This window comes from Mixophyes fleayi, chromosome 2, assembly GCF_038048845.1.
Source record: "Mixophyes fleayi isolate aMixFle1 chromosome 2, aMixFle1.hap1, whole genome shotgun sequence".
Taxonomy (NCBI): Eukaryota; Metazoa; Chordata; class Amphibia; order Anura; family Limnodynastidae; genus Mixophyes; species Mixophyes fleayi.
In genome coordinates this window covers 374,236,618-374,248,703 of record NC_134403.1, presented here as the reverse complement: position 1 = coordinate 374,248,703, position 12,086 = coordinate 374,236,618, and the positions used below count along the sequence as shown (strand labels likewise).

The 12,086-nt window shown below is 54.8% G+C and overlaps 1 protein-coding gene across 1 annotated transcript; it reads left to right on the top strand.

The window, feature by feature from the left end:
* The first annotated feature begins 5,175 nt into the window (after nucleotides 1-5,175).
* NDUFB4 (NADH:ubiquinone oxidoreductase subunit B4) lies at nucleotides 5,176-11,893 on the top strand. Its single transcript, XM_075198265.1, has 3 exons — nucleotides 5,176-5,425; nucleotides 9,685-9,831; nucleotides 11,721-11,893. The coding sequence occupies exons 1-3, from the start codon at nucleotides 5,249-5,251 to the stop codon at nucleotides 11,781-11,783; spliced, it is 387 nt and encodes a 128-aa protein (XP_075054366.1). The 5' UTR covers nucleotides 5,176-5,248; the 3' UTR covers nucleotides 11,784-11,893.
* Nucleotides 11,894-12,086: the final 193 nt, after the last annotated feature.

Below are 12,086 nucleotides of genomic sequence, written 5' to 3'. Positions count from 1 at the left end.
AATTATTCTTGTCTATATAAAATATAGCCAAGTCAGCACATGGTGTCTTTGAGCCAGACAACATGCTGCGTGGTTCCTAAGTCTATTCAGGTGTCAAAACTCCATCCTAGGCCAGGATATATCTCACTGCAGGGGCCTTTGAAGCTGCTACATGTGACATTGCTCTCTTCTAACACCGGGATGTGCAGAGCCACCAAATACACACACAACAGACTCTCTGGCTTCACATTTTACACTTTAGTAGCTCAGGGATTCATTTGATTTACCATATTTACACTGCAGTTATTATTTAGGCCTTATTCTCACAATTATGTGATGGGTTAACCCATATAAATAACTGTAGGTTCTCTATGTTCACGGCAGCTGGTGTGACTGCTGTGAATCACGTAGAAATAACCTATTGTAAATATTTATTTTAATTAGGGGTGCCGGGCATTGCTGTATATCATTGCAAGTGTACCAATTTTTTTATATTGTGTCGTATTTCTTTATAGGAAATGTATTTCTAATGTATTATGCCAGGTTAGAGGAAACCTGTTTTGCGGAAAGCAGGAAATGCTAAGTAAGTTCTCTCATCTCAGTAGTGACAAACACTTGCTTTAGCCTGAATGCCCAGCAGGAGGTCGTTACCTATCATTCTGTCTTGTTAAAAAGATAGATGGACTACATAAATAATGCAGCCAACAATTCATTTAGGAAATGGATGTAAATTTTGTTAAAGCTTAATATTGCGTCAACTCCAAGTAAGAAATATCACATCCTAGTGTTAAAATATCTGATGTAATATATCAGATGCTTCGGTCACTGGTCGGAATAGGGGGCTGGTTTACCCCCTGCCAGTATGTGTGTCAGAATCTGTATAAAAAGAGCTCTGTTTGATCATGTAATGTATTATTCTATCTGTAACTTCTGGGTGAACACCAGTACCTCAAACTGGTGTGTAAAGTCCTTCTCAGAACTATTGAGCAATAAACCATCGCTGCTTAACACCTATTGCCTGATGTATCCTGTGACCAATAGATAAGAACTTACAATCTAATCCGTTCCCCGGCTGTACTGTGTAGAACCGAGCATCTCTGTGTCAACACTCTGTCTGCTACCCAGCAGTACTGATCCATATTAAGCAGTCAGGGGGTACAAGCCAGCCGACAGCATAGAGTCATTACAGCAACTATACCAGCTACCTAGAAGTAAGCGGTTCTGGGTGCCGCAAAGGAGCCTGGTTGTGGCAGCCGAATCCTCCTACAACTAGTGCGCTGTTGGCATTCACAGTTGGCGAGTGTCTAATGGACGGGGGCACCGCTAGGAGTGGTCAGTGAGTCGGTTACTGACGTTGAGAAAGAAACCCAGATAAACTGCAGGAAGAACTTCCCTCCGTTCCTCCTTTCCCCGTACAGACCGGGTAGCAAAGTAACCTCATCCAGTCATAGCTGGGAAATGTTCATCTCTCCGGCCAACCAAAATGTGACGTGTCTGCTGGACACAGAGCTCCACCACACCTAATAAACAGGTCCGAGAGAGGGCCCAGTATCCCCCTGCTCAGGACATATTCTCACTGTTATTCATCTATAATATTATTATTATGTTTTATTTATAAATCTCCGACATACTACACAGCTCTCTATACTGAGGGGATGATAACGTAAACAGTCACATACAATGACAATCAGTTTATACTGATACCAGGGAGGTCAGTCGGCGTCGATCAGTCTACAGCAAGTTACTGGCCGCGTCTCACGATGATCGGGGGATGTCACATGGTGCATCCGCCTGGCACCGTCCTTTGTCTTTCTCTGGAGACTGACAGATAATTGATCAATCTGAGTCTCATCTTGCCCCTTACAGCCCCCAACAAGTCCTAGTCTCTGCTTCTAAGGAAACATAGGCGGGAATGGAAGGGGACCGACCAAGTAAAGTGCCGTAACCACCCTACGTCCTCCTTATGTCACCACACTTCCCACACTCTGCTTACACACAGGGAAAGAGAAGAGATGCGATGACTGAGACCCCTGTCCGGCACAGATCGGGTCAGTACTCTGGGTACTCCTCCCTCCCTTTCTAACCCAGAGTACTGACCCGATCTGAGCCGGACGGGGGTCTCAGTCATCGCATCTCTTCTCTTTCCCTGTATAATGCAAAGCCTCTATGGATGTATTCTGGCTGTAGTTACATATATATAGAGGTATAGGCGGCAGTGTGATGGAATATTTGGTTGCATGAGAGGTTTTATAGCGGTATAATGGGTATATAGGGTAATATTAGGGCATATGGAGGCATTTGATGATCCTCTCTCACCGCTCCACATCTGCTGCACCACTTTGCAAGTCCCTACACTGGCTCCCTGTGTCCTCCAGAATCAAATTCAAATTACTCCCCCTCACCTACAGAGCCCTCAACACCCCCCCTGCATACATCTCACTCCCGCCTACAAGACTTCTCCCGCGCTGCTCCCCACTTATGGAATTCCCTTCCACGCTCAATCAGACTTCCCCACAACCTTCAAATCTTTAGATGCGCTTTGAAAACAAATTTTTAGCGGAAAGGTGTATCCAGGGATACGACCGTTAATTTAAAATGAAGGATAGTAGAGGATATAGGGTAAAAATTGGACTGTAATATTGAGTCTGGGGGGATTTTCACAATTGAAACAGATGGGCGGTTACTTATTCTGGATTAATTTCAAATATAAGTGCAGGATCGGAGGAGATCCAAAATAGGTTGAACTTGATGGACTGGTGTCTTTTTTCCAACCTCATCAACTATGTTACTATGTTACTCTTTTTTAGAGGTGACCTTATCCCCGATAACACTATTCACCCTCACAACTGTCCCTAACTCCACTCTGAGCCACACTCACTCCTCTTATTTCAGCTGTGCCCTCTCCCACTTAGAATGTGAGCTCTCTAGATGTCAGGAGCCGCGACTCCCTTCCTGCCTGGGTGAACGTCCCGGCCATCTCCATGACGACCGGGGCGTCACTTCCGGTTACTTGCAACGGCCGGACACCGAGTGTAGCAAGCGGTGCGCCCCGGCAAGTGAGGCAGCCGGGCACATGCGCTAGGGTATAGCCTGCGGGCTAATTAATGTCGGTAAATTGATCATTAGCCTAAACCTGTTATGAATTACAGGGCTAAGCCCTGATTGGCCAAAGTCTGTATATAAGGCAGGGAGGGCTTAGCCTCCCTGCCAGTTATAGCGTCTTAGTGTGTTACTTGTGCTGACCTGCTCTGATATTCTGCTGGACTCCTGTTTTGACCCTTTTGCCTGTTTACTGGATTTTGCCTTATTGCCTGTGACCCTGACCTTTTGCCTGAACCTTGGATACTGCTGATTTGCTCGTGACCCCGACCCTTGGCGTGTTTTCTGACTATTCTACCAAGCAAGTGACCCCTGACCTCGGCTTGTTCTCTGGATACGCTGTCTGCCATAACTCTCTATTCCTGGGTTCTCCACAGCTGGTACACATCTCACGACCCTCCGTTTGTCTGCAGCCAAGTCTGTCCCCACCACTAGGGCAACAGTGAACACCAGACTTTCGGAGCAGACTCCGGGTGTTGTTGTACTGGCTGGATCGGTTCCTAACACTAAAGAACAGGGTCCTCCATACCCTTTGTTTTCATGTCTGCATTTATTTTGTCTACCTTGTATGTCCCTGTTTTATGTATGTCCTGTTTTCCCTACTGTACGGCGCTGCGGAGCACGGTGGTGCCTCACAAATCTGTTCATAATTATAATTATTTGAAGGGTCATTTGCACATGATGGGATTTATTTTGCTATTATGTCCGCCTGTAACCCACCAACTCCCCATAGAAGCTGCCCTGGGCGGCTCTGACAGTAGTCCCGGCACTAGGAGAAGGCAAAACCAGACGATGGAGGCTATAGAGGCCCCGAGAGGTTGCTAGACTTTGGCCCTATCAACGGCCCTGACCCTCTGGAGGACACCTGGATCCCACGCAGGTAGGACAGGCTCTATCCAGGGGCAGCTCCTGGGTCTCCATGGGCCACGCTTAGAACAGATGTAACTACACAGAAGTGTCTGTTTCAGGTCTATGGCCGCAGCTGTTCTTTCCTTTGCTCCTAAATCCAGGATTCAGAAACCCCCCCTGTAGAAATCCTGTTTGCCCCTGGGGGTGGGAGGTAATAGGGCGAGAGAGCAATAAGACATGGAAATCTGTTTTTACTTAGCATTCTTCCATAAAGTATGACTAAAATATGATTTTATTCCAAACTGCGCAGAGATATGACCTAAAGCTTAAAAATCATAAAGATATCCCCAATGAAAACATAAATGTCACCAGGAGGGTCGGGAACGTGTGTAAACTTAAAGAGAAATTCAAATAATGATCAGGAAAAAAATATTGTCATAGAAACCATCACCCTAATAATAATATAATTGATTGCTCCCTTTTCCACATTATTTGTGCTCATTGCGCGTCTGATATACATTACATTGTCCAGTACTCGCCAGTACTCATCCAGTCAGTGCCAGACCGGGGTATGGAGGGACTCACAAAATAACTCACCCCACTGCCCCTGGGTGCCCCCTCACCCCACTGCCCCTGGGTGCCTCCTCACCCCACTGTCTGCCCCCAGGTGCCCCCTCCTCACCCATCTGTCTGCCCCACTGGTGCCCCCTCCACACCCCAATGTCGGCCCCCGGGTGTCTTCTCCAGCTTGCTGTCTGCCCCTCAGTTATTTCTCCTCACCACACTGTCTGTCCCCTCCTCACCCCACTGTCTGTCCCCCAGGTGCCCCCTCTACCCACTGTCTGCCCCTCAGTTATCTTTCTTCACCCCACTGTCTGCCCCTGTGTACCACTTCCTCACACCACTGTCTGCCCCCCCGGATGCCCCATCCCCACCCCAAGGACTGCTCTCCAGGTGCCCCCTCTACCCCACTGTCTGCCCCTCAGTCTACTCTTCTTACCCCACTCTTTGACCCTCTGTTTAATGTCCGCACACAGATATAGGGTCTAATATTGGAGCAGTAGAATCATTTGCAGTGAAGTTTTATGCGCCCTCTGGTGGCTGTCAGTACAGTTGCATATGAGCTTTGGTGACCGTACTACGTGTTTCCTGCGCCCTCTGGTGGTTGTCAGTAGAGTTACACATCAGCTGCGCCCTCTACTGGCCACTGCATGTGGCTGTGGCGCTCCCCCTAGTGGTGACCGCTGAGGGTGCATGTTGTGTCCGCGCAGGCCATACTGATAAAGTTGTGCTTGTTACGGTGTCCCGGTGCCCTTGTGTCATGGCGGATTACCGGGAGAGCCCCCTGAGCAGCCGCCCGGCGGAGCTGGACCCGGCCCGGTACTATGACCGGACCCCGGAGCAGCGGCGGCTGGAGGAGCAGAGACTGGCGCTCAGGTCCCGGGTGAAGAGGGATTACCAGCTGCAGCTCAACAACCCGCACAGGGCCAGCCTGCTGGTGAGGAGGGGGCACCTGGGGCAGAGAGAGGGGTGAGGAGGGGGCAGAGAGATGGGTGAGGAGGGGGCACCGGGGGGGCAGAGAGAGGGGTGAGGATGGGGCACCTGGGGCAGAGAGAGAGAGAGGTGAGGAGGGGGCACCTGGGGGCAGAGAGAGGGGTGAGGAGGGGGCACCTGGGGGCAGAGAGAGAGGGGTGAGGATGGGGCACCTGGGGGTAGAGAGAGGAGCGAGGACAGGGGTCCGAGAGGGGTGAGGATGGGGCACCTGGGGGCAGAGAGAGGGGTGAGGAGGGGGCACCTGGGGGCAGAGAGAGTGATGAGGAGGAGGGCACCTGGGGGGACAGAGAGGGGTGAGGAGGGGGCACCTGCTGTTGCAGAGAGAGGGGAGAGGAGAGGGCACCAGCGGGGAAGATAGAGGGCACCCGGGGGGGGGGGGCAGATAGAGGGATGAGGAGGGGGCACCTAGGTGCAGAGAGAGGGGAGAGGAGAGGGCACCTGGAGGGCAGAGAGAGAGGGGTGAGGAGGGGGCACCTGGGGGCAGAGAGAGGAGTGAGGACAGGGCACCGAGAGGGATGAAGATGGGGCACCTGGGGGCAGAGAGAGGGGTGAGGATGGGGCATCTGGGGGCAGAGAGAGAGAGGGGTGAGGAGGGGGCACCTGGGGGGGGGGCAGAGAGAGGGATGAGGAGGGGGCACCGGGGGGGCGGGGTGAGGGGGGGCAGAGAGAGGGGTGAGGAGAGGGCACCTGGGGGGCAGAGAGAGAGGTGAGGAGGGGGCACCTGGGGGCAGGGAGAAAGAGGGGTGAGGAGGGGGCACCTGGGGGGCAGAGAAAGGGGTGAGGAGGGGGCACCTGGGGGCAGAGAGAGGGGTGAGGAGGGGGCACCTGGGGGCAGAGAGAGAGGGGTGAGGATGGGGCACCTGGGGGTAGAGAGAGGAGCGAGGACAGGGCTCCGAGAGGGGTGAGGATGGGGCACCTGGGGGCAGAGAGAGGGGTGAGGAGGAGGGCACCTGGGGGGACAGAGAGGGGTGAGGAGGGGGCACCTGCTGTTGCAGAGAGAGGGGAGAGGAGAGGGCACCAGCGGGGAAGATAGAGGGCACCCGGGGGGGGGGCAGATAGAGGGATGAGGAGGGGGCACCTAGGTGCAGAGAGAGGGGAGAGGAGAGGGCACCTGGAGGGCAGAGAGAGAGGGGTGAGGAGGGGGCACCTGGGGGCAGAGAGAGGAGTGAGGACAGGGCACCGAGAGGGGTGAAGATGGGGCACCTGGGGGCAGAGAGAGGGGTGAGGATGGGGCACCTGGGGGCAGAGAGAGAGAGGGGTGAGGAGGGGGCACCTGGGGGGGGGGCAGAGAGAGGGGTGAGGAGAGGGCACCTGGGGGGCAGAGAGAGAGGTGAGGAGGGGGCACCTGGGGGCAGAGAGAAAGAGGGGTGAGGAGGGGGCACCTGGGGGGCAGAGAAAGGGGTGAGGAGGGGGCACCTGGGGGCAGAGAGAGGGGTGAGGATGGGGCACCTGGGGGCAGAGAGAGAGGGGTGAGGATGGGGCACCTGGGGGCAGAGAGAGAGAGAGGTGAGGAGGGGGCACCTGGTGGCAGAGAGAGGGGTGAGGAGGGGGCACCTGGGGGCAGAGAGAGAGGGGTGAGGATGGGGCACCTGGGGGCAGAGAGAGAGAGAGAGGTGAGGAGGGGGCACCTGGGGGCAGAGAGAGGGGTGAGGAGGGGGCACCTGGGGGCAGAGAGAGAGGGGTGAGGATGGGGCACCTGGGGGCAGAGAGAGAGAGAGAGGTGAGGAGGGGGCACCTGGGGGCAGAGAGAGGGGTGAGGAGGGGGCACCTGGGGGCAGAGAGAGAGGGGTGAGGATGGGGCACCTGGGGGTAGAGAGAGGAGCGAGGACAGGGATCCGAGAGGGGTGAGGATGGGGCACCTGTGGGCAGAGAGAGGGGTGAGGAGGGGGCACCTGGGGGCAGAGAGAGTGATGAGGAGGAGGGCACCTGGGGGGAGAGAGAGGGGTGAGGAGGGGGCACCTGCTGTTGCAGAGAGAGGGGAGAGGAGAGGGCACCAGCGGGGAAGATAGAGGGCACCCGGGGGGGGGGGGGGGCAGATAGAGGGATGAGGAGGGGGCACCTAGGTGCAGAGAGAGGGGAGAGGAGAGGGCACCTGGAGGGCAGAGAGAGAGGGGTGAGGAGGGGGCACCTGGGGGCAGAGAGAGGAGTGAGGACAGGGCACCGAGAGGGGTGAGGATGGGGCACCTGGGGGCAGAGAGAGGGGTGAGGATGGGGCACCTGGGGGCAGAGAGAGAGAGGGGTGAGGAGGGGGCACCTGGGGGGGGGGGCAGAGAGAGGGATGAGGAGGGGGCACCGGGGGGGCAGGGTGAGGGGGGGCAGAGAGAGGGGTGAGGAGAGGGCACCTGGGGGGCAGAGAAAGGGGTGAGGAGGGGGCACCTGGGGGCAGAGAGAAAGAGGGGTGAGGAGGGGGCACCTGGGGGGCAGAGAGAAAGAGGGGTGAGGAGGGGGCACCTGGGGGGCAGAGAGAAAGAGGGGTGAGGAGGGGGCACCTGGGGGGCAGAGAAAGGGGTGAGGAGGGGGCACCTGGGGGCAGAGAGAGGGGTGAGGATGGGGCACCTGGGGGCAGAGAGAGAGGGGTGAGGATGGGGCACCTGGGGGCAGAGAGAGAGAGAGGTGAGGAGGGGGCACCTGGGGGCAGAGAGAGGGGTGAGGAGGGGGCACCTGGGGGCAGAGAGAGAGGGGTGAGGATGGGGCACCTGGGAGTAGAGAGAGGAGCGAGGACAGGGCTCCGAGAGGGGTGAGGATGGGGCACCTGGGGGCAGAGAGAGGGGTGAGGAGGGGGCACCTGGGGGCAGAGAGAGTGATGAGGAGGAGGGCACCTGGGGGGACAGGGAGGGGTGAGGAGGGGGCACCTGCTGTTGCAGAGAGAGGGGAGAGGAGAGGGCACCAGCGGGGAAGATAGAGGGCACCCTGGGGGGGGTGGCAGATAGAGGGATGAGGAGGGGGCACCTAGGTGCAGAGAGAGGGGAGAGGAGAGGGCACCTGGAGGGCAGAGAGAGAGGGGTGAGGAGGGGGCACCTGGGGGCAGAGAGAGGAGTGAGGACAGGGCACCGAGAGGGGTGAAGATGGGGCACCTGGGGGCAGAGAGAGGGGTGAGGATGGGGCACCTGGGGGCAGAGAGAGAGAGGGGTGAGGAGGGGGCACCTGGGGGGGGGGGCAGAGAGAGGGATGAGGAGGGGGCACCGGGGGGGCGGGGTGAGGGGGGGCAGAGAGAGGGGTGAGGAGAGGGCACCTGGGGGGCAGAGAGAGAGGTGAGGAGGGGGCACCTGGGGGCAGAGAGAAAGAGGGGTGAGGAGGGGGCACCTGGGGGGCAGAGAAAGGGGTGAGGAGGGGGCACCTGGGGGCAGAGAGAGGGGTGAGGATGGGGCACCTGGGGGCAGAGAGAGAGGGGTGAGGAGGGGGCACCTGGGGGCAGAGAGAGGGGTGAGGAGGGGGCACCTGGGGGCAGAGAGAGAGGGGTGAGGATGGGGCACCTGCTGTTGCAGAGAGAGGGGAGAGGAGAGGGAACCAGCGGGGAAGATAGAGGGCACCCGGCGGGGGGTGGGGGGCAGATAGAGGGGTGAGGGGGGGCACCTGGGGGCAGAGAGAGAGGGGTGAGGATGGGGCACCTGCTGTTGCAGAGAGAGGGGAGAGGAGAGGGAACCAGCGGGGAAGATAGAGGGCACCCGGGGGGGGGGGTGGGGGGCAGATAGAGGGGTGAGGGGGGGCACCTGGGGGGCAGAGAGAGGGGTGAGGGGGGGCACCTGGGGGCAGAGAGAGGGGTGAGGAGGGGGCACCTGGGGGCAGAGAGAGAGGGGTGAGGATGGGGCACCTGCTGTTGCAGAGAGAGGGGAGAGGAGAGGGAACCAGCGGGGAAGATAGAGGGCACCCGGGGGGGGGCAGAGAGAGAGGGGTGAGGAGGGGGCACCTGGGGGGCAGAGAGAGAGAGGGGTGAGGAGGGGGCACCTGGGGGACAGAGAGAGTGGGTTGAGGGGGGTGGAGGGGGCCCCTGTGGGGTGGCAGTTACAGAGCATAGTTATATACACACTAGTGTTTATAAATCACAGTATGACAGAAGACATCACGCTAAGATTGCGCCACTTGTGATGTAGATGGCGGCACTTTCCCAGCAGTCACATGTCCCCGTCCCCTTCTCTGGACAGTCTCTGAGACACTTTGGTCGCTCAGCTGTTGTATTGATCACTTTCTCCCTGTCTGGTTTAGGAAGACCCGGCGGTGACACGTTGGATGTACGCCCGGAGTCACAACATTTATCCCAACTTCAGGGCGACGCCCAAGACGTCGTTGCGGGGCCTGTTCTGGGCTACGGTCCCGTTTCTTTTCTTCTACACACTGATCACGAGAGACCGGGTAAGACGCTCTGTGTTATGGGAGGTGGAGATTCCACATTATTCAGTATTTATCTACTTGTACAGATCCCACTAACTCTCCAGAGTATGGAGCCATCCAGCGGGTTCATGTTATATCGCTCGGTTCTAGGTCTTTCCTGGTGTGACCATAGATGGTTCCACAACTGGTCACCTGGCATTAAACTGAAAAAGCATCTGGAAAGAAACTTCAAAACTGATTGTTTTATAACTTATTATTAAAATACTTTCCTGGTTAAACTACTGGCACATCCAGCCTCTGCTTCACTCTCTTATAATACCGGGATGGCTGGTGGCAGAGGGGACACAGATAGGGGCAGGCTCTAGACCAGGTATAGACAGCCAGGTACGCTGTGAAGCCTTCACATGGGCCAAACATTACCCTGAATCTCCGTTATAAAGGAAGAGACACCACATGAGCTTAGAATAGATTCCTCATTGGCTCCAAATCACCCTTCAGATTTCCACACATGCCACTCCCCTGTAGCACACCCATAGGCCCTTTAAACTCCATTTCCCACAATACCTCCCACTTGGCCTAAAACACTCCTCAGCCTCCTAATTTAATAAGAGCTGGGGTTTCTGGTGGAGCTTAGAGCAGGGAACAAGTGCTGGGACACGGGTCATAAAGGAGTTGGGGCTGCTGGGTTAGGCCCAGCTGGTGGCCAGAAGCTCCGGTCACCTCACACTCAGCGTTTCCTAGAAGGTCTGGGAGTGCCCGGTGCCAAGAGCCGAGTCCAGTGGGTCCAGAAAGTACTTGGAGGGGGGACACAGGTGGGTGTTGGGTTTGTTTGTGGGGGCGCTTAGAGGGCATATAATCACTGCCAATACGCATGTTTGAGTCCTTCCAAGGCCCACAAGTTTTCAATTACAATTTTGCTGGATCATTTTTGGATATACTTGTCCAGGCCAGACTTGGATATGCAATTTCACATAAACGTGTGTTTATTTTTCGGATTTGTCGCGTGACTGTGGTTACTGTGGTAATCACATAACACTAAAACAGTATTAAAAAAACAAAAAAAAACAAAACAGCTGCTTGAGTCACAACTCTAAGGTAAAATGTGCAGCTCTGGAGATCCAGATCAAAATACTGGCATGGGTGCCTACACCTCCGGGGCAGAAGATGCCCCCGCACACCATTATTGGGGGCAGGTGCTAGGGGACTCTTCTACTGCCAATGACTTTTACCCACAGCTCTAAACATATGAATTTTACAATATAATGTCACTCTCTTTCCTGTGACTCTTATTTTGTTACTGTGAGATCTTGCTGCTTCCAGCCCCCGACCCTGGGGGGGGGGGGGGGGGTCCAAAATAGTAGGAGTTCACCCTCCTCTTCCCATGCTGCTTTTCACCGCTATCAACTGCAGGTTTGAAAAGACGGGGCGGTGTCCACCACTGTAGGTGGTGGCATATGATTGGTTACAAGCTGCTGAGAGCCAATCATAAGCTCCCTTCTACAGCAACATATATTCTCCTGTGTTCCATATATGTTTACTTGATGTATGCAGTTATATGGCCTGGAATCAAAAGTAGATTTATATATTATTGAGGTTCAGTGTAACCTGGATCTAAGAGCATTTGACATGTCTGGTTACACTTGATCTGTCAGTGCTGGAAATAGGGGAGACTTAGGACAGCTTAGAGAATTCCCTGATGACATCACAATTAGCTTATATTACTCTGGAATAGTGATACCCCTGATGAGGTCTATGTACAGGCTGCAGGTGGGAACTGGTTATATAACGAGACCTTTTGTATTTTATTGCAACGTGTGGATTTTTGAAGACTCCAGTAGAGTGTAAGCTCATCTGCTGAGCTAATTTATTGCCCATTATGACGTAACATTAATCTTTCCCTCTCTTTATAGGAGAACAGAGAGAAGCTCATCAAAGAGGGTAAATACAAGCGCCCGTTTGCCCTGAGCAACTGATGCCCGAGCTCTCCGGACTTCATAAATTAAGTGTGTTAAATATTTTGTGAAATTATATTTCATTTTACTGTCAATTCAGATTATTAAAATAAACATGTATCATGTTTCCAGTCGTCTGTAATTGTCCAATACTGTATTATGTGATTTTTTTAATTTTTTTTTTGCATGACCTCTGACCTGTGACATTATAAAGGACAATTTTCAGGAACGGGGGGTTGTAATGGGTGGAGGTAGACCAGACACTCTGCAGAAACATGGCTGCCTGTGTTGTAAGGTATAACCTCTGTTCCTCCTGTCAGTCGT

Excerpts from the sequence above, each read along its gene's own strand:
- NDUFB4 (XM_075198265.1), top strand. The coding sequence starts at position 5,249 with ATGGCGGATTACCGGGAGAGCCCCCTGAGCAGCCGCCCGGCGGAGCTG. Across the intron at positions 5,426-9,684 it reads CGCACAGGGCCAGCCTGCTG|GAAGACCCGGCGGTGACACG; the intron begins GTGAGGAGGGGG and ends TGTCTGGTTTAG. Across the intron at positions 9,832-11,720 it reads CACTGATCACGAGAGACCGG|GAGAACAGAGAGAAGCTCAT; the intron begins GTAAGACGCTCT and ends CTCTCTTTATAG.